At 42.4% G+C, this 27,882-nt stretch overlaps 1 protein-coding gene, 1 non-coding gene and 1 pseudogene across 2 annotated transcripts; 1 reads left to right on the top strand and 2 right to left on the bottom strand.

Moving 5' to 3' along the window:
- The first annotated feature begins 6,202 nt into the window (after window positions 1–6,202).
- On the top strand, window positions 6,203–7,201 carry Olfr1324 (olfactory receptor 1324). The gene has a single exon (NM_146292.1). The coding sequence runs from the start codon at window positions 6,203–6,205 to the stop codon at window positions 7,199–7,201; it is 999 nt and encodes a 332-aa protein (NP_666404.1).
- A 3,936-nt stretch (window positions 7,202–11,137) lies between these two features.
- Window positions 11,138–11,249, bottom strand: Gm51430 (annotated as a pseudogene).
- Window positions 11,250–26,777: 15,528 nt separating this feature from the next.
- Gm22288 lies at window positions 26,778–26,884 on the bottom strand. The gene has a single exon (XR_003953241.1). It is a non-coding gene; the product is annotated as a U6 spliceosomal RNA (small nuclear RNA).
- Between the last annotated feature and the right edge of the window lie 998 nt (window positions 26,885–27,882).

Raw genomic sequence — 27,882 nt, 5'->3', positions numbered from 1 at the left:
TAGCTTATGCGGCAGCTGTAACAAGCTGAATAGTAATATAGCAAGCCATCTGTGATGATTTTCTGCAACACTGAGAGCCAAGTGCTTCAACTTGGCTTTCCAAACCTCTCCCTTCACTAGATGCCCCTTGGGTCACAGTGCCACTCTTAAATAGCTGCCAATAAAACTTTGATGAAACTGATCATTATGACATGACCCGAGTATGAGTAAAAATATGATTGCCTCTCAAGTACGCAGACATGTGAGAATTTTTCTATAGGGCACAGTAAGAAAAACAAAACAAAAACTTTATGATTTATTTGTTTGTTTTGTGTATGAGTACTCCATCTGCATGTACATCTACCTGCATGCTAGATGAGGTATAGATGGGTATCAGTCACCACATGGTTACTAGGGATTGAACGCAGGGCCTCTGGAAAACTGGACAGTGCTTATAATCACTGATCCATCTCTTCAGCCCCAAGTGAAAACTTTGAACAGGCAAGACTGGATGAGCCAGGGTGGCTGGGTCATCTGGGCCTTGTCTTTTCTTTCCTCTTGACGTTTCTTTCCTTTATGTTATGGATGCTTGTGAGAAAGGAGGCTTCTTGGGTCTTTTGTTCAAAGTAGCTGGGATTTAGACAAGAAACAAGCCCTATGGGATACTTTCCTCGCATCATCTTCTTTTTTTTCCCAGTATTGAAGAAGCACTTCAACCCTACTTCCATCTCCCATTAATTATATAATGAATAAATACAGAACTTGATGACTCCTCCCAAGTTGGATCACCTCCAGTTTCATGGATAAACTCATAACCATTTCTATGTTTTTCACAAACTTACTAAGGAAGATATTTAAAGCAGTTTTAACCTTTTTCTACACCTTTCCATTTCCCAATTTTCCCCTTTCAAACAGAAACCTAGCCATACTACTATCCCCAGGTGACCTCCTTTTGCAAACACACTCCTTTATAATGAGCTTCCTAACTCGCACATAACATAAGTGAACCGATTAGGCAAAACGTATTTTTTTTCTTGGTCACAAATTCTCTCAAAGCTTGAATTTGGGAAACGTCATGAATTATGCATCAGAATGTATACACCAAAGCTACTGTGTTAGTTAAAAAGAAATTGTACTGTCTCTACTACCCATATCCAATCACACTTCTACCACACCATGAGTAAATGTATCTAATTAGAAATCATAGGATTTCCAAATGTCAGAGTGGATTTTGAGTATAAAGATCATTTAGTATAACCCATTCATTTTACAAAGGATGACACTAACCACCCCCCCTCCCAAGAGAGGACTTTACAAAGGTCACTCAGGTAGCCGTGAATAGAATGGGATTAAAATGGTGAGCATGTTTATGATGTCCTCTGTCAAAGCGAACAAGCACACATTCACCCAAGAACATAAACGTGTATAGATCAATCCTCCAAATGAGGAAACACCGATCTTTTCAAAGCAAAAATGACCCCATTCATCATTTCTGAATGTCCCTGTTCTTTCGTGCCCTGCTTTGCTGCTTGTCAATTCCCAGGACACTTCTCTTACCCTGCCTCTGAACAGCCCTCACGAATGAGCAGTTCCTAAGTGCATTTGCTATGACGTATGCAAAGGCAGCCACTCAGAGAAAAGGTCAGTGTCAGTGTCCTTTGTTTCCAAATATTCCTCTATAGAAAAAAAAAGCTTCGAACATTGCACCACTGAATACAAATTGTCTAAAGACTTAAAAATCTCCTCTAGGAATGTCCAAGGCTCCTGAAGAAATGGCAAATCCAATGAAACTTGTGATGTGATTTGCCAAACTGAAAAGGCTGCACAAAAGGTACATGGAAAGACTCTATTTTTCTAGTGGCCCAGGGAATTGTATTGACAGTTCTGCAAGTGGCAGCCATGACTTTTGTTTGTCAGTCTTTCTATGTAGCCATTTCTCTAGTACCTTAAAAAGCTGTGCAGATCTGAGACAGGCTTGTCAGTCATTTGATATAGGGTGTCAGATTTCAGGAGAGCTCAGGGCAAAGAAGGGAACCCCTGAAAGGATAAAGCAATTATTTGTACACATTTTCTTTTTCTGTGGTATGGGTATGTGTGCATGTGTATGCATATGTGTGTGTGTATATGTGTATATTTCTGTGAATGAGTGGGTATGCATATGTACACGTGTTCATGAATATACATGCACATGTGTGTGCAGATGTCATAAATTATATGGTATATACAAATGCATTCATATAATTCCCAGTTATATTATTACCAGATATTATTCCTAGTCTTGAGAACTATCATCATGAATATAGTTGTAGGCTTAGATTTTTCAACTTCTACTTTAATTAGTGTTCTTAAATGCTTCAATCTCTCTTCTCGTCCAATGACCAAAGGTAGGGGAGAAAGATGGTTAATTGGACAAGGGGGATGTGAACCTGTTTAGAAGTAGTTCTTTGGGGGTGATTCTAAAGTTTTTTGTCATGATATCAGCAGTCAAGTCACATCAAACACGAATCAGTAGTGGCACTCCATTTCAATCCCCAAACACTGAACACAAATCACTAGCAGTGGTTCAATCCAGAAGAAATTGCAAGATTCCACCTAACGGGTCAGAGTCCCTGGAAGTGCAAGAAGCAACTGGAATAACAGGAGAGGTTTATCTGGTGCATTTCTCTCTGCAGTGTCAGGACAAACAAAGATCAGTGAAGACAAACAAAGTGTTGCATTGCAAGAGTGTACTTCACTGTCTGTTGGGTTCTACTTATATTCTTTCCAAAAGTCACACGTCCTCTCAAATGTCTGCCTAAGCAAAGCATTCTCTCATGTGTCCGCATCAGCAAGACATCCTCTCATCAGACAGCAGCCAGAAAAACATCATATGACATAACCAAGTCTCCAAAGAAACCAGAAATTTCCACTTCACATAGTAAATTAAACCCCGAAAATGAATAGATGATTGTATTTGGAGCAAGCAAGAACTCTGTAACATCACCATAAATATTTAAATATCCACAGTGGCGCCATAAAAGGCAATAGCAGAAGAATCATCATCAAGCTAGAAGGAAACCCAGACTCGTGAGAGTTTCCCAAAGCCAAGGAACGAGTGTATATTAGGAAGGTGACCATATGAGGTAAATGCTGTGAAGTTGCCAAGAAAACTGGATTTAGCAGCATAAGTGTCATTGTGACCTTCAAGAACTATTTCAGTGGAATTATGTCAGGCAGAAGGCAGATTGGAGTGGGCTGAGGTGACGAAATGGAGACAGAAATATAGCTAATACAAAAAATTTGTGTTTAATGATAGGAATAATGTAGTTTAGTAACTAAGCATCTGAAATAGATGGGGGTTTGCTTCCTCTTTTTGCTTGTATTTTGCAAAGATTACAACAGTTTGAAATCCAAGTGTTTGGAAACAGTTTTGAAACATCTGTTGATGATTTAAATCTCCATGGAAGACACATGGATATAGGATCCTGAATATAGCTAGAAGGTTAGCCAGAGATATTAAATGGAAACATGATGGGAAAACAGACTAGTATGAATGTCTGTAGTCTGCAGGGTTAGAAACAGCTGCCTCTAGGTTTAGTGGCAGAGGTTTCATAGTAGATTTTAGCAGGTGCTGAGGAAATTTGTCCACATTTTGAAGGAAGAGTTGTAGGAAAGAATTTTTTTCTCTGTATGTCCCTTATTGTATAGCTCCTCCATCCATGACCATTATGAAATAGTCTCGTACAATGCTTACAGGGTATCTACAGAGAGAGTTTCTTCGTGATATGTGTCTACTACCACCTACATATAGGGCTTTAGTTAACTCTCTCAAACTCTGACTTCAGTTTATTTGTGAAAAAGATATCATAATTTTCCCATATCATAGTTTTGTTATGAAAATAAACATACACAGTGGGCTTAGAATAGTATATGGAAGATAATAAATGCACCATTTTACTTTTATTGCTAAATTTCTCCAAATCAAAATCTAAGATTACATGGAGATCCAAAGAACAATTATTATTAGGTTTAAGGAGGCTGAATTGCTTCCTTCCAAAGCCAGTATTTTAGTTTTATTAATAGATAAAAATCTAGCAGGTATATGTTTTTTTAAAATCTATTCTGGTTGCATATAGTCTTCATATATCATGAAATTAGATAATGCCAATAATTCCCAGCGGGGAAGACTTGGTCCACAGAGGATGGACATACAAGTGGTTTTTAATAAGATGCCTTGAGGATTTTGTCCAGAGCCCAGAATGCAGAAGCAGAGACAACACTGGTTGAGGTTTTTAGCCTTCCAACCTTTTTTTTTCTCTTTTATCTTTCTGTTTCATACTGCTTTTACTATGAGGAAGAGAAAAAAGTTGATGTTATAGCTGGAAAAAATTGCTGACTTTTAGTGAATAAAGTGAAGCCACTTCTGTATGTAGGAGCTTTGAAAACAGCTATAAAAACACAAGGTGAGTACCATGGGAGGGAGACCCCTAACCCCCAAGCATAAACACTTGCTCCCTACATTCATTGCAAACACAATGTGCCAACTTAGTGACTTGAATATGAACAGTGACAGATGGAAGAAACAAACATGCTTGGTTGTGAAGGGTAACATCAGCTTGGAGAGGGTAGATGGGAACATTCAGTTAAATGGAGCAAGCTAACATGATATCTTGAAAGTCAAATCACAAACGTGCACTGTCAAACTTGGCTAATTCAATCTGCATTAATGAAAAGCCTAGATTACATGTACATAATAATATGCCACTTTATTATTTTCAGTACATTTTGTACGTATGAAACAGCAGAGTGTTGCCTAGCAGAGGCCCCACCAGACCCTATCCTGCTTGATTTACAATTAGCACATTTGTTAGTATGCAAATGAGGACTGCTATGGTACTTAGAAAAAAATTGTGTTATTAAATAAGTGCAGCATCCTTCCTGTAATCTTGCTCCAACTATTCATTAGTGTTAGCAACCTCTTTTTTTGTTTGATCATGGAAGGCACAATCTTAACAGAAAACCAGTAAAATTATAGAAATTTACATAATAGCAGTTCTACTTGTGTTAGGCTAGGAAGATGGTATGAAGACATGACAGGTCTTCATGTAGCAAATTAATCAAATGGATATGTGAACATCACATAGGACAGTCTAGAAGAGGTACAAATTGGAAGACAAAACAAAACAAAAAAATACCCAAAACAAAACAAATCTTACAGTGTGCATATCTATTTGCTCCCAGGTACGGGTCAATTAAGTTCTAGGTCACAACTCAAAAGTCCAACTTCATTATATGACTTCAGTATATGACTGGATGAATAAGTTTTCATGTATATTAATATGGGTGACATAGAATCAATATTAATTATTCGATCCTCTGATGAATTCACAAAGGTGTAAAGCAATACAGAGATGTTACAGCCTGGGAGCCAAGTAAGACATCTCTAAAGTCATGCTTGCTAAGCTCAGGACTGACTTCACTGAACTGGTTTTTCTATTAATTTGATCAACATTACTCTGGATGTGCCAAATTTTCATCTATAAATTTGTATTTCAGTAGTCCTATGTATTTTTATAAGGTTGCAGTGAATATTTGAAAAAAATGCATCATGTAAGACACTTAGAATATTGACAAACTAGAAGCTAGAATAATTACTAACACTTAAAGTGTTATCCAAACCATTCTTTATTTTGGCATCTTTCTGTTCAAATGATTTCAGTAAATTGGCTCAGGACACTAAATTTTATCTTTGTTGCTTGCTTGAATGGACATTCATGCATGGCTTTCCTGTGGTACTTCATGTAGATGATCACGTCATCTTGTTGAAATGTGAAAAGTGGGGTTTGCAATAGTTCTTCTTTGGCGCTTTCTTTTTGCTTTAGACTCCATGAGTTTTTCAGATTAGTGAATGATAATGGCTGTAATTTGTGTAGTTGTGGCTCAAACACATCTGACTACTTTGCATGTGTCAGTACAATTCTCAGCGTACCCATGAAAAATAGAAACTGAAGAAAGAGCTCCAGCATGGTCAGGTAGTAAAGACATGAAGAGTGAGCTATAAATATAGACTGCCCATTTTCCCCATTTACCTATTTACTAATATTTACTGGTCTCTCACTATGTACTAGGCTCTTGTTTTATTGCTGTTTTATTAATAGGGAAACAATGCATCTCCGTGTTTTCTGTCTCCAAGGCCTGAGTCTCTTCTACAAGCTAGTGTGATATACTGATGGGCTTTTGTGTCATGTTGCCATTTAACGATGAAGATGAATTTTCCCTTTTTAGATACAGCAGAACCATGCACCAAGGAAACCAAACTGCTATCTCTGGATTCATCCTCCTGGGACTCACAGTGGGATCTGAGCAGCAGCTGCTCCTCTTCACACTGTTTCTCTGCATGTATCTGGTCACTATGGTAGGAAACTCACTTATTATTCTGGCAATCATCAGTGATACTCACCTTTACAGTCCCATGTACTTCTTCCTTGCCAACCTATCCTTCACAGACATCTGCTTCACAACCACTACAGTCCCTAAAATATTGGCAGACATTCAAAGCCAGAATCCAACCATCTCCTTTGTAGGATGCTTTACACAAATGTATTTTTTCATGTTCCTGGTGGACTTGGACAATTTCCTTTTGGCAGCCATGGCATATGACCGATATATTGCCATCTGTCACCCATTACACTATGCTGCACTGTTAAATCCCAAGCGCTGTGCCCTGTTGGTTGTGGTTCCATGGGTTATCTCTAATCTAGTCTCAGTACTGCATCTCAGCCTGCTGAGTCGCTTGCCTTTCTGTGATCAGAGAGTAATCCCACACTTCTTCTGTGATCTGGAACCCGTGTTAAGGCTTGCTTGTTCAGACACTCAAATCAACAATTTGCTCATCCTCATTGTTGGGGGAACAGTTATCTTCGTCCCCTTTGTTTTTATTCTTGTCTCCTATGCACTTATTGGCACTGCTGTGCTTAATGTTCCATCAGTAAAAGGAAAGTGGAAGACATTTTCTACATGTGGGTCCCACCTCTCAGCAGTGTCTCTCTTCTATGGGTCTATTGTTGGTGTCTACTTTCTCCCAGCTTCCAGCTACTCAGCAGAAAGGGATAAGGTAGCTGCCATCATGTATACAGTTGTAACCCCCATGATGAACCCCTTTATCTATAGTCTAAGGAACAAAGACATGAAAAGGGCACTGAGAAGGCTGCTCAGCCAAAAAAGCTTGATTTGTAGTTGGTGAACTCTGACATGCAGATATCTTTATCAACCCTTAAAAATCTAGATAGTCAAAAAGGATGCAGGGCCTTAGTCTATTCAGCATCTTTAGCAGTTTCCTCCCATCAACTTAACTTCAGTTCTGTCCCAACATTCTAGTTCTGAGATATCTCATCACAATGAAAAGGATCACAACAACAAAACAAAACAAAACAAAACTCTATTTTACTTTACAATCTTTATTCACTGCTTACCTAAAGGCGATTCCTTAAATAAATTAATTTATTTATACAAAATGAATGTAGAGTCAAGGTTTAATAATTTTCTTTAATGTTGGGATTGAATTTCCTTTTGTCCTCAACTAGCTTTTATGTAGTAAGTTATAAATTTCAAAAGGAGAAGTAAGGGAGAAATAGAAGGGAGGGACCAAGGGAGGGTAGGGAGTAGGTAAAGAGGAAAGAGAGGAATGATTATCACTTACAACATTCATAGACATAAAATGATGTTAACTTTCACAACAGCCAATGAATAACTTCTTTCTACAACCCTTTGAGGTAAATATTATGGTGCTCTCATGTGCCAGGTAAAAAGAAAAAAAGTATGTACTATGAAAAGGATGTACTGCACCAAAACATACCAAGCGACTTGTCCTACGAGCCCTACAGAGACTCCTTAGCCATTAAATTCTTCTGAAGTTCTGCAATTACGACTCACCAGAACTATGAAGCATCACTCACTATGTTTCATCTAGCTTTGGCACACTCTGTTGTAGCTACATTGAACATTTTCTTATTCCTAGAGCAGTCTCTGATTTTTCAGTACGCTAGCCCTCACAATATATGTGCTCTCTTTGAAACATGTTTCACCCTATCGTTGTAAAATATTCAACACATTCTTTATGGTTTCATAGTACATACTGCTTCCTCTGAGCTCTCATATGTATCTCACGTTTCTAGCTAAAAAAAAACAAAACAAAGCAAAACAAAAACAAAAAAACAACTCACTTATCTTTTGATTGCTCATATAGCACTTATTTTTCTCTGTGTGTATGTGTGTGTGTGTGTGTGTGTGTGTGTGTGTGTGCGTGCATCCACACCAAACATTTGCGACCACTGAGCTTTATTTCCAGCCTGTAGCACATTGATGAACATGCACTCCACAAGAATGTTTTATCACTTAATGCAATGGATTATAATTAGTACAATATTTGTTTGTATTGTTTAAAGTAATATGAACACTTGGAGGTGGGAAGGATGATCTTGTCATATTAAACTCCGTAGCTTTTGCTGAAATACAATGCCTAAAATAGAGCAGACACTCAGTGAGATGAATTGAATAGACATTTAAAAATATTTTTTTTCTGCCAAATTTTTGTTAGTAATTCCTGATCACCTACAAAATTTTTCTGATCTTTACTTTTCTTATGATATAATCTATGAATTAGTTATACTACTGCCTATTGCTTATTTACATTTGTTGATGATATAGAGTAGTTAGCAGCTAATATGTTCTGGGACAGAAGGCCGTGAAAGTGCCATACTAGACAGGTAGTACCAGCTGGATAATCACAGGTTGCTGTTTTGCAGAATAGCTTCTCTTGAACCTAGCCTTCTGTAAACCACCTACTATCCTTCTTAAAGTTTTAAACTTTAAAAGTTCATTTTATGTGTACATATGTTTTATCTTCATGCATTTCTGTGTGCCACTTGCATATCTCATGTCCACAGAGGCTAGAACAGAGCATCAGACTCTCAAGAACTGGAGCTACTTGTGGCGTGAGCCAAGATGTAAATGTTGAGAATTGAACTCATGTGCTCTGGAAGTGTATCCAGTGTTCTTTTTCATTTTTTATTCATTCTTATCTTATATACTATACCCTGACTTCAGGCTCTTTCCCACACCCCCTTCTGTTCCAGACTCATTTTCTTTTAGAAAAGAGCATGCTTCTCACTGATATCAATGGAACATGACAGTCAATGAGCTTTCTTTGAAATATTTTATTGGTTCTTTGTGAATTTTACCTCATGAATACCAATCCCACTCAATCCCTCTCCCTTCACACCCACCCTCTACCCTTTCAATTACCCCCATGCAATGGAGAAAAAAAACTTATTGTGGAAGCTGTAGTTTGTCACAGTGTGTCCCACAGTATACTCTTTTGTCTACACTTTTTTGCTTGCAATGTTCATTGCAGTGACTCCTTGATCTTGTATGAGACCTCTTGCTTCTGATATTCTATCAATACTGGAACCTCACTAAGACTTCTTTTGGATATCATTTGGATATACTGTTGTTGGCTTGCATAATGGAGATCCTGTAGTTTTGGATCTGTAGGCTTGGCTTCTTCACGCACTCAAGCAGTTCTTCACTGGGGTAGATGTTGTGGTGGGCCAATTCAAAGACATGAATCTAGGCCTGAGTGGCAACTGATGTGCTCAGCCTACTGGCTCTCCAGGTCTTCCACCCTCTAGACTGGCTTACCGGCAACCCCTGCTACCAGGTCCAGCTTTATCCTGCTGCCCAGGTGATGTGCAGGACCATCTCTCCCAAGTGTTGCAGCAGGTGAGGGTCATGGTCAGTTCTTCCACACTCATGACTCCTGGGCCACCTCTCATGCCTTCCATAGATGGTGAAGGTTGAGAGAAGGGACAAGTGCCTTTGCCCTCATTTGTGCCACTTCTCAGCAGACAAGAGACAGTTCCAGGTCTCCCACAGTTCTATCCCTCAGGGCTGGCTCATTTACAACCCCAGCTCTACGATGTTGTCCAGGTGAGAGGAAAGACCAACTCTCCCACTCTGATGACCTCACAGCCAGCTCTTCTTCCTGCCATTGGTAGCAAGAGGGGATCATTTCTCTCTTGCCCACGACACCACACAGCAGCCAATTGACAGGGCCAGCTCTCCCATGCTCATACCTTCAGGTTCTGCTCATATGTGCCCCTACCATCAGGGTCAGTTTTACTGTTCAGACCAGGTTAGATGTAGGGCTTGCTCTCCAGAGTGCTGCAGCTGGTGAGGGGCTGCCTGCCACAAGTGGCAAAGGAAAAAAAGGGAGGAGGGCGACTCTCATTTGTCCATGCCACCACATGGGAGATGAGTGGTAGGGCTGTCTCCCATGCACATATCCTTAGAGGTGGCTCACTTGCAATTCCAACAATGTGCAGGCCTACTCTCCCAAGTACTGCAGATAGATAGGGGCAGGGTCAGATCTGCTTTTGTGCCCCCAAGTTCCAGCTCTACCAAAGTGCCCAAGTGAGGGGTGAGGCCAGTTCTGCACAGCCTTCAGACATCAATATGTCCTTGGTCAACAGCCCAGATCAGTGACCTCTATTTGGCTTTTGTTGATAACAGATCCTGCTGCTTCAGGGTCATGGACCCAGACATGGACCCAGACATGGCCCCAGTGGTAGAACGGGCCATTATTACCTTACCATGATGGTCTTAGGTGGTATCACCAGCTATTCATATCAGGCTGTTCTTTAGTATCCTTGAGTGTCCAGTTGTGCTTCTCTTAATTATGCCCATATCCTTTTGTCTCACTTTCTCTTCCATTTCTCCATCATTTCATTGCTACTTTCAGAGGCACACAGGGTCCCTGAATGTCTGGGATCATCTTAGGAGTGGTATCAGAAGTGTGGAACCCTGCTTCTGCATTATGGTATCTGGCAGGGGTCATTTCAGGAATGGTCTGTTCCCTTATTCCCTGACCTTTGCAGCACCTAACTGGTGGGGTTATCTCATGATAGCTATTTGTCCAGTCCCCATGATGCCAGTATGACGGTTGTCTCTGGCTCCCTTCTCACATGACCCACTCAAGTAGACCCATACAAGGATCATTTGTCTTGAACTTACTCCAGCCCTCAGTTCCAGGTGGGGTTCTTCTAGTCTCTGGTTTGTTCCTAGTCCTACTAGCCATAGGGGTCTATGAGGCACCAGAGTGGTGATCATCTCAGGCTTGCTTTCTTCAGGGCCACTAATCATTCAGATGTTCATAGGTCAGAACACTGAGCATAGACCTAGCCACTCTCCTCTCTGCTACTGACTGTCAAATATATATATATATATGGTACAGACGCCACTTCTGCAACATTCCTAGGGCCAGGTCAACCAGTGCTCTTAACTACTAAGCTTTCTTTCTAGCTCCCAACTGTTATCCTTGTTGGACTACAAATATATATAGTACATTTTCAAATATGTTACTGGATATTTGATCATACTAAGAACCTGGAGATTATATTATTTACTGGAAAAACCTGCTTTTAGTTGTGCTGTAGCTTAGGCTTAGCTCACAGTGTTGGCATCAGGACCTCCAAAACCTGTGACATCACATAGGCGGGACCTACAGACCTGTTACGAAGACAATGGCTACCATGTTCCCAGAATCCACTTGGTTCACCTCCCACCTTTAAATAAGGGGAACACCCCTCCCTCTCTCTCTCTTTCCCCCTTCTCTTTCTGTTGCCACCTCCCCTCTGCAATAAACCTCTCACATGTGGAACTGTATGGGCCCAGTGTGCTGTGTTCAGATGCGAGCCACTATTTTAACACATCATTTTGGTGCTGAAATCAGGGAATCAGCAGTACTGTCAGCGTTGCTGCAGAGCCGTGCCGCAGTGTGTCTAAGTACAAACAGTGAGATCACAGCCATGTTGACCATCGCCCAGTGGACTCCTACTACCGACTGCAGCCTTCAACTGTGGCTGCCATGAGTGCGCAGGCTCCTCATCACCACTACATTACAACTGCTGCCAGTGGAACAGGCCAGAACTCTCACTGCTTGGCAGAACTTCTGCTTAGCCTGCTGTGTGTGCCTGTTGGGAGCATCAGAACAAAGTGCATCCCGGGCCCCTCAACTGATCTCTACAGGAATTGCAGGCTTCCATCATGTGAGCTGCTGCTGCTGCTGCTGCTGCTGCTGCTGCTGCTGCTACCACTGCTATGGGACATACAAACTTCTACCACGTGAGCCGTGCCACCCTAGCCCATATTGGGGAGCTGGCTTCTGCCGGGCCCACACCTGACCCACTCAGTTCCACGTTTCTATTTACCAGTTTACTAGAATTCTTGCACAGACATTGGCATATTAATTGTTAAGGTTGGTCAGCTAGAGGGTCTCTAATTTCCCAGATAGGGCCTGGCTAACCTTTTCTGGGGGCTAAGGAGTTGACATTTTACAGCCACATCTCCCAGCTGATATACGAATTAGGACATCAACCCTTTGGGTGACAATTCCCTCGAAAGCCGCTCTTGCTCCTTTCCCATTCTGGGCTCTTGCAGCCATTTAACAATCCCTGGATCCAGGGTAGGACACCTTCCATGGTAAGCCCAGGTTTTACTGTGTAGCCACTTGGAAGCCCTCGTGATGACTTGGGCCTCCAGCCTGGCTGATATCCTTTTGGTTACTGAATTGTTCTTGGGATGTCGGTAGAAATAGTCCAGTAACCCTCAAAATGTGTAGTGCAATCTCTTCCAACGTACCTCCAGGCACCCTACTAGGATGTCTCCTGGAAAAATTCAAATCTTTGAAGCTAACGCCTCACTTAAAGGCATCAAAATTAATATACCTCTGCAATAAGGTCTGGATTCAGTACCAGCTAGATAATAGTTCCAAATGGACACTTAATGGTACCCTTGATCCAATTATTTTAAGGGATCTTAATACATACTGCCAGTGAACTGGTAATGGAAAGAGGCCCCCTATGTCCAAGCATTCATCTATCTTCGCTCCAATCCCTCCATGTGCTTTTCTTGTTCCCCAACCCAACTTCTCTTAGCCATGAAACCTACATAACCTCCGCCAGATGACAATACAATGTTAGTTCCAGCAAAAGAGCCACCTCCTTTCAGCCACAGACCTGTTTCTACACCACCAAAAACTCAAACTGTTGCCTTAGTTTCTTCTTATCACCAGGACACCCCAGAGCCTGCTACCTCTAACTCCCCTTCTTCTGTGCCAGCCACAGCTCCCTCCAAATGCTCTACATTGGCATCTACCTTCACCCTGCCTATCATTCACTCTAAGGCCACAGCCAAATCCCCAAGACCTTCTTTCCCAGGGACACCTGACCCAGCAATGGCTCTTCCTCTAAGAGAAGTTGCTGGGGTAGACAACCTTGTCAGGGTACATGCTCCTTTCTCTCTGAGTGAACTTTCTCAGATAGAAAAGAGGCTGGATTCTTATATCTCTAACTCCTCTGCCTTTATTAAAGAGTTTCAATATATTACTCAGTCTTACAGCTTGGCTTTTCATGATGTACATATGATACTAGCTAATAACTTACTTCCTGAGGTACGCAGATAAGTATGGTAGCAAGTGAGAATGCATGCAGAAGAAATTCATCAAACAGATAGAGCATATCTATCAGATCGGAGGCAGTGCTTGACCAGGATCCTCAATGGGATTATAATTCCACAGATGATATTTTAGCCAGAGACAGGTTTATTACATGCCTTTTGGCAGGCCTACTAAAGGTAGCCTTAAAGCTGGTAAATTTTGAAAAACTTCAAGAGTTTGTCCAGGACAAGCAGGAAAATCCATGTCAATTTTTAGAATGCCTCACAAAGGCTTTATTGCAGCATAGCAACCTGGACCCTGAAAACCCAGAAGGTAAGCAACTTCTGATGACCTACTTCTTTTTCCAGAGCTACCCTGACATAAGAGCTAAACTTAAAAAGCTGGAGAGGTGACCCCTAACTCCACAGGCAGAAGTCTTAGTGCTGGCCTTCAAAGTGTACCATGGGAGAGATGAGGAAGTCTGTAAACAAAAATACCATATGCTGGGAAAGGCAGGCTGACCAGCCTCAGCTACTGCCCTGAAATCCTGGTCTTCTAAGACTTAGAAACTACCAGGTACCTGCTACAAATGTGGTTAACAAGGTCATTGGGCAAAAGCCTGCCATAACTTCCACAAGCCAGGGAGGGGCATGCCCTAGGTGCCATCAAGAGGGAATCATCCTTGTTAGGAGCAGGTGTGGCGGCAGTCCCAAAGGCGCCAGGGACTGTAGCTAAGTCATATGACTTGCACCTGACTTCCTCATATAAGACACAAACATCTTGAGTGCTGCGCAGGTGTACCAGGATACAGGTGAATCCATTTTGATGGAGATATGCCCCTGCTGCCCTGATTAGCTGAAGCTTCGTGCCTGGTGAGGTGGCGTGGCCTGCTGTGCGTGGATGAGAACTGAGAGTATAAAAGAGTGAGAGGCCCAGGGTTCGGGCGCGAGATATAAACAAGGGAGATATAAACAAGGGAGATATAGAGAAAGAAGAAACAGGACTGAATAAACGTGTGCAGAAGGATCCTGTAGCAGCGTCGTTCTTCCTGGCCAGTTGGGCGCGCGCAAGAATTGGGGCCGAAACCCGGGACGAGAAGACCTGGGACGAGAAATTCCGGGACGAGAAAAAACTCGGGACTGGCGCAAGGAAGATCCCTCATTCCAGAACCAGAACTGCGGGTCACGGTAATGAAGGTTCCAGTAAAACAGACTGTTGAGAAGGATTCAACTGCGTGAATTCAGAACTCTTCAGCTGGGGAACAGGGTACCCGTAAGTATAGCTTTACGAGGTAAGCCTGGCCTTGAACTTTCTAAGGAAATTCAAGACAGTCTATCAGAAGTAAAGTGAGAAATAGCTTTACAAGGTATGTTTGGCCTTGAACTTTGTCTAGTGTTAGAAGCCCTTTTGTTCCTTTTCACATGTCAACAAGTGGTTAAGGCAGGGCGGATTCTGGACGAAATTCAAGACAATCTATCAGAAGTAAAGCGGGGAGAGAGAGTAGGAGCAAAGAGGAAACATGGTGCACAAAATAAGTATACAGGCCTTTCCAAGGGTCTTGAACCTGAGGAAAAGTTAAGGTCAGGGAAGAATACCTGGGGAGAGATTGGAAGGAAAGAGGAGAAAAAACAAAAGAAAAAAGATCAATCAGCGGAGGTTTCTAGGAGAAGGAGCCTATACCCATCACTAGATGAGTTTAAGGAGCTAGTTCTTAGTAGCTCTGAATCAGATAAAAAATTTAGCTTCTCTGAAGAAACAGACTGGGAGGAAGAAGCAGCTCATTATGAGGGAAAAGGGTACCAGCCAGATAAAATGCGAGCTAATCGGTCAAGGAAAAAGCCAAAAGTGGCTGGCAAAGGCCAGCTTGCTGCTTGGCCTCCTGGCAGTCGGTTTCAAGGTCATAGTGCACCTGTGCCCTATGCAGAGCCCTCGCCCTGTGTAGTGCATCAGCCCTGCGTAGTGCATCAGCCCTGCGCAGAGAGGCAATGGACAGAGAGGCAATGCACAGACTCGTTCATTCCAAAGGAGGAACAAAGGAAAATACAACAGGCATTTCCGGTCTTTGAAGGAGCCGAGGGTGGGCGTGTCCACGCTCCGGTAGCGTATATACAGATTAAAGAGCTTGCCGAGTCGGTCCGTAACTATGGAGTCAGTGCTAATTTCACTATAGCACAAGTGGAAAGGCTTGCGAATCACGCTATGACTCCTGGTGATTGGCAGACGGTAGTAAAAGCTGTAGCCCCCAGTATGGGAATGTATCTTGAGTGGAAAGCCTTGTGGCAGGACTCCTGCCAGACGCAGGCAAGGGCCAATGCCACCATGAAAGGGGATCAGAGAACGTGGACTTTTGAATTACTTACAGGTCAGGGACAACACGCTGCTAACCAGACAAATTATCATTGGGGAGCATATGCTCAGATCTCAGCTGCTGCTGTTAAGGCATGGAAAGCACTACCTAAGAAGGGAGAGGCAAGTGGGCAGTTGACCAAGATTACTCAAGGTGCACAAGAGTCCTTCTCAGATTTTGTGGCCAGAATGACAGAGGCAGCAGGGTGTATTTTTGGAGATTCAGAGCAAGCCGCCCCTCTGGTAGAACAACTCATTTATGAGCAAGCCACACAGGAGTGCCGAGCAGCCATAGCCCCAAGAAAGAACAAAGGTTTACAAGACTGGCTCAGGGTTTGTCGGGAGCTTGGGGGACCTCTCACCAATGCAGGCTTAGCGGCTGCCATCCTTCAATCCCAAAAATGCTCCATGGGCAGAAATGATCGGAGGACATGTTTTAACTGCAGGAAGCCTGGGCATCTTAAGAAAGATTGCAGAGCTCCAGATAAACAGGGGGGGGACCCTCACTCTTTGCTCTAAGTGTGGCAAGGGTTATCATAGAGCCGACCAGTGTCGCTCTGTGAGGGATATAAAGGGCAGACTCCTTCCTCCGCAGTCAGAGAGGCGACCCAGGAAGACCCACAAGGGTGGAGCCTATACCATCCTTGCCCCCTGGAACCATGGGCCTTATTCTCGGCCGGGGTTCACTCACCTTGCAGGGCTTAGTAGTCCACCCTGGAGTTATGGATTGTCAACATTCCCCTGAAATACAGGTCCTGTGCTCAAGCCCCAAGGGCGTTTTTTCTATTAGCAAAGGAGATAGGATGGCTCAGCTGCTGCTCCTCCCTGATAATACCAGGGAGAAATTTGCAGGACCTGAGATAAAGAAAATGGGCTCCTCCAGAAATGATTCTGCCTATTTGGTTGTATCTTTGAATGATAGACCTAAGCTCCGCCTTAAGATCAACAGAAAAGAGTTTGAAGGCATCCTTGATACCGGAGCAGATAAAAGTATAATCTCTACACATTGGTGGCCCAAAGCATGGCCCACCACAGAGTCATTTCATTCATTACAGGGCCTAGGATATCAATCATGTCCCACTATAAGCTCTGTTGCCTTGACATGGGAATCCTCTGAGGGGCAGCAAGGGAAATTCATACCTTATGTGCTCCCACTCCCCGTTAACCTCTGGGGAAGGGATATTATGCAGCATTTGGGCCTTATTTTGTCTAATGAGAATGCCCCATCGAGAGGGTATTCAGCTAAAGCAAAAAATATCATGGCAAAGATGGGTTATAAAGAAGGAAAAGGGTTAGGATGTCAAGAGCAAGAAAGGACAGAGCCCATATCACCTAATATCTAATGATTGGGCAGTTTTAGTTACCTCCTTTTCAGGACAAATAGATAACCATTATCCAAAACATCCACTTTTACAGTTTGTCCAAAATCAATCTGTTGTGTTTCCACAAATAACAGTAAGAAACCCACTTAAAAATGGGATTGTGGTATATACTGATGGATCAAAAACTGGTATAGGTGCCTATGTGGCTAATGGTAAAGTGGTATCCAAACAATATAATGAAAATTCACCTCAAGTGGTAGAATGTTTAGTGATTTTAGAAGTTTTAAAAACCTTTTTAGAACCCCTTAATATTGTGTCAGATTCCTGTTATGTGGTCAATGCAGTAAATCTTTTAGAAGTGGCTGGGATGTGAATAAAAGTTTCCGGGATTGTGCGTTACTTCCATTCAGTATGAGAAATTTACTAGGGCAGCTAATTTGTTAAAAGGTCTTTCTCAGTATATGTTACAGAATTGGACGGCTGAATTTGAACAGACCCTTCGGGAATTGAGACTTGCCATCATTCAGGTCAACTCCAAGCGCTTGGACCTGTCCCTGATCAAAGGATTACCCAATTGGATCTCCTCAGCATTTTCCTTCTTTAAAGAATGGATGGGGGTGGGATTATGTGGAGATACACTTTGCTGTGGATTAGTGTTGCTTCTTTGGTTGGTCTGTAAGCTTAAGGCCCAAACTAGGAGAGACAAGGTGGTTATTGCCCAGGCACTTGCAGCTCTAGAACATGGTGCTCCCCCTGATATATCTATGCTTAAGCAATAGGTCGCTGGCCATTCAGCTCTTGCACCTCATTGCACGGGATAGAGTGAGTGTGCTTCAGCAGCCCGAGAGAGTTGCACGGCTAAGCACTGCAGTAGAAGGGCTCTGCGGCACATATGAGCCTATTCTAGGGAGACATGTCATCTTTCAAGAAGGTTGAGTGTTCAAGTGTCCTTCCCCCAGGAAAAACAACACGGGACCAGACCAGGACCCCTCTGGGTGATGAGCCTGGGAGGAGGTTATGTGTACGGCTCCTTTACCTGCACACTGGGGATTTGACCTCTATCTCCACTCTCATTAATATGGGTGGCCTATTGCTCTTATTAAAAGAAAAGGGGGATCTGTGAGGAGCCGCCCTCACATTTGCCATTATAAGATGGCACTGACAGCTGTGTTCTAAGTGGTAAACATAGTCTGCACACATGCAGGGGCAGTTTTCCCACCATGTGTTCTGCCTTTCCCGTGATGACAACTGGGCCGATGGGCTGCAGCCAATCAGGGAGTAATACGTCCTAGGTGGAGGATAATTCTCCTTAAAAAGGGATGGGGTTTCGCCATTCCTTTCCTTGCTCTCTTGCACTCTGGCTCCTGAAGATGTAAGCAATAAAGCTTTGCCGCAGAAGATTCTGGTTTGCTGTGTTCTTCCTGGCCGGGCGTGAGAACGCGTTATTAAGACATCCTGAGTGAAGTAACCCAATCACAAAGGAACTCGCACAATATGTACTCACTGATAAGTGGATAATAGCCCAGAAACTTAGGATACCCAAGATATAAGATACAACTTGCCAAACGCATGAAATTCAAGAAGAACGAAGACCAAAGTGTGGACACTTTACCCTTTCTTAGAAATGGGAACAAAACACCCATGGAAGGAGTTACAGAGACAAAATTTGGAGCTGTGACGAAAGGATGGACCATCTAGTGATTGTCATATGCAGGGATCCATCCCATAATCAGCTTCCAAATGCAGACACCATTGCATACACTAGCAAGATTTCGCTGAAAGGACCCAGATATAGCTCTCTCTTGTGAGACTATGCCGGGGCCTAGCAAACACAGAAGTGGATGATCACAGTCAGCTATTGGATCACACGGCCCCTAATGGAGGAGCTAGAGAAATTACCCAAGGAGCTATAGGGAACTGCAACCCTATAGGTGGAACAACAATATGAACTAACCAGTACCCGGGAGCTCTTGTCTTTAGCTGCATATGTATCAAAAGATGGCCTAGTCGGCCATCACTGCAAAGAGAGGCCCATTGGACTTGCAAACTTTATATGCCCAGTACAGGGAAACGCCAGGGCCAAAAAGGGGGAGTGGATGGGTATGGGGGACCTTTGGGATAGCATTGAAAATCTAAACAAGGAAAATACCTAATTTAAAAAAATTAAAAAAAAAAAGAGGGACATTGGGCTGTTGATTGCCCTCATGTTACACAGAACAGAAGGACATCACCCCCAGATAATCCTCCACCTGATCTCCTAGGCTTGGTTATGTCCGACTGAGGAGGCCTGAGCTCCCGTGACCCAACCACTGCCATCACTAGCAGGGAGCCCCGGGTAGATATTGTGGTAAGTGGGCAGCCCATATCCTTCCTCTTGGACACTGGGGCCACTTACTCAGTCCTGAAGGAGTTTTGGGGACCTACTTCTCATTTTTCTATTGTTGGGGTAGGAGGACAGTCTTACTTCCCTTATCAGATCCCACCACTTAGTTGCATTTTTAGGGGTGTACCTTTCACCCATTCCTTTTTGGTAGTGCCAATATATCCTGTTCCCTTATTGGGAAGGTATCTCCTAGCTAGGCTGGGAGCCTCTATTTCTTTGCTCCTCCCATTCACCTAAATCCAAGCTTGCCAGTAGCTCCTCTGCTCTTTTTTCTAGCCAGTCAACCTACTAACACTACCATGTTATTTCTTTTACCAGCTTCTCAGGTAGATCTCCTAGTATGTGATGTCAAGAACCTCTCTGTTGCTAAACACCATTCTCCTGTTGTCATCCAATTACTGGACTCTACCAGGTATGTAACCCAAGCTCAATGCCCTCTCTCTCTCTCTGGAGCCTCAGGGGACTTAAGCCTATCATTTCTGACCTCTAGAGAAAAAACTCCCTTGCCACACCTCTTCCCCCTTTAATACCTCTATATTAGACGTTAAGAAACCTAATTGGACATGCAGACTTTATATGCCCCAGTACAGGGGAACACCAGGGCCAAAAAATGGGAATGGGTGGGTAGGGAAGTGGGGGGGAGGGTATGGGGGACTTTTGGGATAGCATTGGAAATGTAATTGAGGAAAATACGTAATAAAAAAGATTAAAAAAAAAAAAAGAAACCTAATGGTACCTATTGCCTGGTTCAAGACCTCAGGCACATTAATTCTGCAGTAGTTCCTCTCCATGCTGTTGTGGCTAACCGTTACACACTTCTTTCCACTATCCCCTCAGGGACTTCCCATTTCTCAGTCTGAGATCTCAAGGATGCTTTTTTCTCTATCCCTCCAGATGCCCAGTCACAGAATATATTTGTTTTTACCTGGACAGATCCTGATACCCAGTTTTTGCCCAACTTACCTGGACTGTTCTACCTCAGGGATTCTGGGGAAAACCCACACCCATTTGTTCAGGCCCTGGCTTCTGACTTACTGTCTCTGTCTCTCCCTAAATCTGATTATACTTTATGTTGATGATGTCCATCTCTGTAGCCCATCTCTAGAAATTAGCCAAGCCGACTCGTCTGCTCTTCTAAATTTCCTTTCCAGTTGAGGCTACAGGATCTCACCTTCTAAAGTCCAACTGTTCACCCCTCTGGTCACCTATTTGGGACTAACAGTTACCCCAACCCACAAGGCTATTACCTTAGGTAGAAAGAATCTGATTCAGTCTCTAACTATTCCTTCTACAAAGGAAGAGAGTCTGACATTCCTAGGAATGGCTAGATTTTTATGTTCATGGGTTCTTTTCTTTTCCCTCCTTTCTTGTCCCTTGTATGAAGTAGCATTAGGCCCCACCCATGAACCTCTTCTCAAACCTATTACCAAGCCTTTTCAATGGCTCCAAGAGGCTCTCCTTAAGACCCCATATTTACACCTCCCTGACTTGACTTGTCCTTTTTCCCTCTTTGTTACTTAAAAAGGAAGGATTTGCTGTTGGAATCTTAGGTCATCAACTGGGACCTTCTTTTACACCCTTAGCATACTTTTCAAAAAAATTAGATCTAACCATCCAGGGATGGGCACCTTGTATCCATACCTTAGCAGCCTCTGAACTCCTTATTTGAGAGTCAAAAAAACTAAGCTTTGGGTCGCCTATAACTATCTTCTCTTCTCATAACTTGTCTCAGCTCCTAACTTATAAAGGCTTACAGACTCTACCTCCCTCCAGGGTTCTGTGTCTTCAGGTAGCTGTATTAGAAGACCCCACACTCACCTTTCAATCATGGCCACCTCTTAATATTTTCAATCTTCTTCCTGGAACAAATACTGACCACTCCCTATTTCACTTTTGCACTGAAACTTCAGAGGAACCTCATCCTTCACACATACAGGAGGACACATTGCTTCAGGCCATCTATACGTGGTATACAGATGGCAGCTCAGTTTTTGCATGAAGGGGCCAGAATAGCTGGCTATGCCATAGTATCAGACAATGAGGTGGTGGAGGCACAGACACTTCTTGCTTGTATCACCAATCAACAGGATGAAGTAATAGCCCTTAACCATGCCTTGTAACTGGCACAGGGAAAATCCTTCACTATCTACACAGATTCCAAATATGCTCTGTGTGTGTGTGTGTGTGTGTCTGTGTGTGTGTGTGTGTTTGCTTTTTTTAACGTTGATGTTTTTATTAGATACTGACTTTATTTACATTTCAAATGATGTCCCCTGACCCGTCCAGCAGGTCCAGTTATTCGAGGGTCTCGAGGGGACCTCTTCCTAAGAACCAAGTGGGGGGTAGAGAGAGAAGAGGGCCTTGTGCGAATAACGACACGGAGACGTTCTGGAATGCATCAAAGCCCCCAAATGTATTTGCCAGGCCCGAGGTTTAAATGCACAAGCAAAAGGGGAAGTGCCTTTCAGCAGGAAGGATGGGGCAGTAGAATTGCACAAGGAAAAGGGGAAGTACAGATACTTATCAGCGAGAGGGATGGGGCAATACAAGCAAAAGGAGAAGTATTTATCAGTGTGTGTGTGGGGGGCAATAGAATTGCACATTCTTAGGCAGTTACACGGGGAAGCAGGAACTTGGCGGTATCAGGGTATCTTGAGGTCAGGACATCCGGCAATGACTTAGGGCTGGAACAATCTGTGGTTATTCTCAGAGCGGTGTGTTGGTGGCCCGTTTTTGACCCTCTTTTCTTCTCGGGGGGGGGGGAGAGGCCCAATTCAGAGATCAGGACAATAGCGTTGCCTTAATAGCTCCCAACAGTCCCCTTTCCTGGTTTCCCCTCCTAACATCCCCTATCCTCTCAACCCTCCCCCTGCTCACCAATCCACCCACACCTGCTTCCTGGCCCTGGCATTTCACCTAAACTGGGGAATCAAGCCTTCACAGGACCAAGGGAGTCTCTTCCCATTGATGACCAACTAGGCCATCCTATGCTACATATGCAGCTGGAGCCATGAGTCCCACTATATGTACTCTTTGATTAATTATTTAGTCCCAGGGAGCTCAGGGGGTACTGATTATTTCATATTGTTGTCCCTTATATGGGGTTGCTAAAACCTTCATCTCCTTGGGTCCTTTCTCTAGCTCCTTCATTGGGGACCCTGTGCTCAGTCCAATGGTAGGCTGCAAGGATCCACCTCTGTATCCAATTTTTATAGATATTTTATTTATTTACATTTCAAATGTTATACCCTTTCTTAGTATCCCCTCTGAAAATCCCCTAAACTCTCCCCTTCCTCCTGCTTCCCAACCCACCCACTCCTGCTTCCTGACTCAGGCATTCCCATATATTAGGGCATAGAACTTTCACAGGACCAAGAGCCTCTCCTCCCATTGATGACCTACTAGGCCATCCTATGCTACATATGCAGCTAGAGCCAGGAGCCTCTTAGTATGTTTTATTTTATTGGTGGTTAAGTCCCAGGGAGCTCTAGGGTTACTGGTTAGTTCATATAGTTGTTCCTCCTAGGGGGCCACAAACACATTCAGCATCTTGGGTACTTTCTCTAGTCCCTTAATTGGGGACTCTGTGCTCTGTCCGAAGAATGACTGTGAGCATCCACTTCTGTATTAGTCAGGCCCTGGCAGAGCCTCTCCTGAGACAGCTTTATCAGGCTACTCACAGCCAGCTCTTATTGGCATCTGCCATAGTGTCTGGGTTTTGTGGTTGTTTAAGGGATGGATCCCCAGGTGAGGCAGTTTCTGGATGGTCTTTCCTTCAGTCTCTGCTCTTAAATTTGTCTCTGTATTTCCATCCACAGATATTCTGTTCCCCCTTCTAAGAATGATTGAAGTATCCACACTTTGGTCTTCCTTCTTCTTGCATGTGTTTTACAAATTAAATTTTGGGTATTCTGAACTACTGGGCTAGTATCCAATTATCAGTGAGTGGATATCATGTGAGTTCTTTTGTGACTGGGTTACCTCACTCAGGATGATATCCTTCAGATACATCTATTTGTCTTAAGAATTTCATGAATTTGCTGTTTTTAGTAGCTGAGTAGTACTCCATTGTGTAAATGTACCACATTTTCTGTATCCATTCCTCACTTGAGGGACATCTGGGTTCTTTCCAGCTTCTGGCTATTATAAATAAGGCTGCTATGAACATAGTGGAGCATATGTCCTTCTTACCAGTTGGGGCATCTTCTGGATATATGCCCAAGAGAGGTATTGCTGGATCCTCCGGTAGTTCTATGTCCAATTTTCTGAGGAACCGCCAGACTGATTTCCAGAGTGGTTGTACAAGTTTGCAATCCCACCAGCAATGGAGGAGTGTTACTCTTTCTCCATAGCCTCGCCAGGATCTGCTGTCACGTGAGCTGCTGATCTTAGCAATTATGACTGGTGTGAGGTAGAATCTCAGGGTTGTTTTGATTTTCATTTTCGTAATAATAATTAAGGATGTTGAACATTTTTTTTCAGTGCTTCTCAGCCATTCGGTATTCCTCAGTTGAGAATTCATGTTTTACTAGGGTTATTTATTTATTTTTGGAGTCCAAATTCATGAGATTTTTAAAAATAAATATTAGATATTAGCCCCCTATTGGATTTAGGATTGGTCAAGATCCTTTCCCAATCTGTTGTTGGACTTTTTGTCTTATTAACATTGTCTTTACCCTAACAGAAGCTTTGCAATTTTATGAGGTCCCGTTTGTCGATTCTCAATCTTACAGCACAAGCCATTGCTGTTTTGTTCAGGAATTTTCCCCCTGTGCCCATATCTTCAAGGCTTTTCGCCACTTTCTCCTCTGTAAGTTTCAGTGTCTCTGGTTTTATGTGGAGTTCCTTTTTTTTTTTTTTTGTCATGTCTTTTTTTTTTATTTCATATTTTCTTCAATTACATTTCCAATGCTATCCCAAAAGTCCCCCACACCCTCCCCCCCCCACTCCCCTACCCACCCATCCCCATTTTTTGGCCCTGGCGTTCCCCTGTACTGGGGCATATAAAGTTTGCCTGTTCAATGAGCCTCTCTTTCCAGTGATGGCCGACTAGGCCATCTTTTGATACATATCAGAGCTCCGTGTGTCATGTCTTAATAGCTTGCAATTTTTGATACCTGTCTCCTCTGTGCTCTTTGTCATGAAAGCTATGCTGAATGAAGTAATGTAAGATGGAATTGCCTGCTGTCCTTACAAGTTTAAGGAATGTCAGACTTTTCCTGTATTCTGGGAAATGGCCAGTAGACTTGTCAGAGGATTTTCTTAGGGATTTCTCTGAAGGGTGATCTCTGACGAGGCTCCTCTGCTTCCCACCATGACATTCTCATGGTGGCTAGCTCTCTGTTTTATGTGGAGTTCCTTGATCCACTTAGATTTGAGCTTTGTACAAGGAGATAAGAATGGATAAATATGCATTCTTCTACATGATAACTGCCAGTTGTGCCAGTACCATTTGTTGAAAAAGCTGTCTTTTTTACACTGGATGGTTTTAGCTCCCTTGTCAAAGATCAAGTGACCATAAGTGTGTGGATTCATTTCTGGGTCTTCAATGCTATTCCATTGATCTACCTGTGTGTCGCTGTACCAGTACCATGCAGTTTTTAATCAAAATTGCTCTGTAGTACAGCTTGAGGTCAGGGATGGTGATTCCACCAGAGGTTCTTTTATTGTTGAGAGTAGTTTTGGCTATCCTAGGTTTTTTTTTTTTTTTTTTAATTCAAGATGAATATGCAAATTGCCCTTTCTAACTCAGTGAAGAACTGAGTTGGAATTTTGATGGGGATTGCATTGAATCTGTAGATTGCTTTTGGCAGGGCAGCCATTTTGACTATATTGATCTTGCCAATCCATGAGCATGGGCGATTGTTTCATTTTCTGAGATCTTCTTCAATTTCTTTCTTCAGAGACTTGAAGTTCTTGTCATACAGATCTTTCACTTCCTTAGTTAGAATCACATCACGGTATTTCATATTATTTGTGACTATTGTGAAGGGTGTTGTTTCCCTAATTTCTTTCTCAGCCTGTTTATCCTTTGTGTAGAGAAAGGCCATTAATTTGTTTGATTTAAGTGTATCTTCAGCTACTGTACTGAAGCTGTTTATCAAGTTTAGGAGTTCCCTGGTGGAATTTTTAGAGTCACTTATATATACTATCATATCATCAGCAAATAGTGATATTTTGACTTGTTCCTTTCCAATTTGCATCCCCTTGATCTTCTTTTGTTGTCAAATTGCTCTGGCTATGACTTAAAGTACTATATTGAATAGGTAGTGAGAAAATGGGCAGCCTTGTCTAGTCCTTGATTTTAGTGGGATTGCTTCAAGTTTCTCTCCATTTAGTTTGATTTTGGCTACTTATTTGCTGTAGATTGCTTTTATTATGTTTAGATATCAGCCTTGAATTCCTGATATTTCCAAGACTTTTATCATGAATGGGTGTTGGATTTTGTCAAATGCTTTCTCAGAATCTAATGAGATGATCATGTCTTTGTTGTCTTTGAGTTTGTTTATATAGTGAACTACGTTGATGGATTTCCACATATTAAACCATCCTTGCATTCCTGTGATGAAGCCTACTTGGTCATGAAGGGTGATCACTTTGATGTGTTCTTGGATTCAGTTTGCAAGGATTTTATTGAGTAATTTTGCATTGATATTCATAAGGAAAATTGGTCTGTAGTTCTCTTTCTTTGTTGGGTCTTTGTGTGGTTTAGGTATCAGAGTAATTGTGGCTTCATAGAATGAATTGGCGAGAGTACCTTCTGTTTCTATTTTGTTGAATAGTTTGTGGAGAGTTGGAAATAGGTCTTCTTTGAAGGTCTGATAGAACTCTGCACTAAAGACATCTGGTCCTTGACTTTTTTGGTTGGGAGACTATTAATGACTGCATCTATTTCTTTAGGGGAAATGGGACTGTTTAGATCATTCATTTGTTCCTGATTTAACTTTGGTACCTACTATCTATCTAGGAAGTTGTCCATTTCATCCAGGTTTTCCAGTTTTGTTGAGTATAGCCTTTTGTAGAAGGATCTGATGGTGTTTAGGATATCTTCATTTCATTTCTGATTTTGTTAACTAGAATACTGTCCCTGTGCCCTCTGATTAGTCTGGCTAAGTGTTTATCTATCTTGTTGATATTCTCAAAGAACCAGCTCCTTGTTTGGTTGATTCTTTGAATAGTTCTTTTTGTTTCCACTTGGTTGATTTCAGCCCTGAGTCTGATTATTTCTTTTCTTTTCTTTCTTTCTTTCTTTTTTTTTTTTTGAGGGAGAATAAGTAAAAATATGGAACGCTTCACGAATTTGCGTGTCATCCTTGCGCAGGGGCCATGCTAATCTTCTCTGTATCGTTCCAATTTTAGTATATGTGCTGCCGAAGCGAGCACTGATTATTTCTTGTTGTCTACTCCCCTTGGGTGAATTTGCTTCCTTGAGTCCTAGAGCTTCTAGGTGTGCTGTCAGGCTGCTAGTGTGTGCTCTCTCTAGTTTCATTTTGGAGGCACTCAGGGCTATAAGTTTACCTCTTAGGACAGCCTTCATTGTGTCCTATAAGTTTGGGTATGTTCTGGCTTCATTTTCATTAAACTCTAAAAAGTCTTTAATTTCTTTCTTTTTTTCTTCCTTGACCCAGGTATCATTGAGTAGAGTATTGTTCATTTTCCACGTGAATGTTGGCTTTCTATTATTTATGCTGTTAATGAAAATCAGTCTTAGGCCATGGTGATCTGATAGGATGCATTGGATAATTTCAATATATGTATCTGTTGAGGCCTGTTTTGTGACCGATTATATGGTCAATTTTAGAGGAGGTACGATGTGGTGCTGAGAAGAAGGTGTATCTGTTTGTTTTTGGATAAAATGTTCTGTAGATATCTATTAAATCCATTTGTTGCATAACTTCTGTTAGTGTCCTTGTATCTCTGTTTAGTTTGTGTTTCCAGGATCTCTGTCCATTGGTGAGAGTGGGATGTTGAAGTCTCCCTCTATTATTGTGTGAGGTGCAATGTGTGCTTTGAGCTTTACTAAAGTTTCTTTAATGTATGTGCCTGCCCTTGCATTTCGAGCATAGATATTCAGAATTGAGAGTTCATCTTGGTAGATTTTTACCTTTGATGAATATGAAGTGCCCCTCCTTGTCTTTTTTGATAACTTTGGGTTGGAAGTCAATTTTATCCGATATTAGAATAGCTACTCCTGCTTGTTTCTTTGGACCATTTTCTTGGAAAATTATTTTCCTGCCTTTCACTCTGAGGCAGTGTTTGTCTTTTTCCCCGAGGTGTGTTTCCTGTAAGCAGCAAAATGTTGGGTCCTGTTTGTATAGCCAGTCTATTAGTCTATGTCTTTTTATTGAGGAATTGAGTCCATTGATATTAAAAGAAATTAA

Source organism: Mus musculus, chromosome X (genome assembly GCF_000001635.26).
Source record: "Mus musculus strain C57BL/6J chromosome X, GRCm38.p6 C57BL/6J".
Classification (NCBI taxonomy): domain Eukaryota; kingdom Metazoa; phylum Chordata; class Mammalia; order Rodentia; family Muridae; genus Mus; species Mus musculus.
The sequence above is the reverse complement of the archived record's forward strand: the minus strand, read 5'-3'. Positions and strand labels throughout refer to the sequence as shown.

Excerpts from the sequence above, each read along its gene's own strand:
- Olfr1324 (NM_146292.1), top strand. The coding sequence starts at position 6,203 with ATGTTGCCATTTAACGATGAAGATGAATTTTCCCTTTTTAGATACAGC.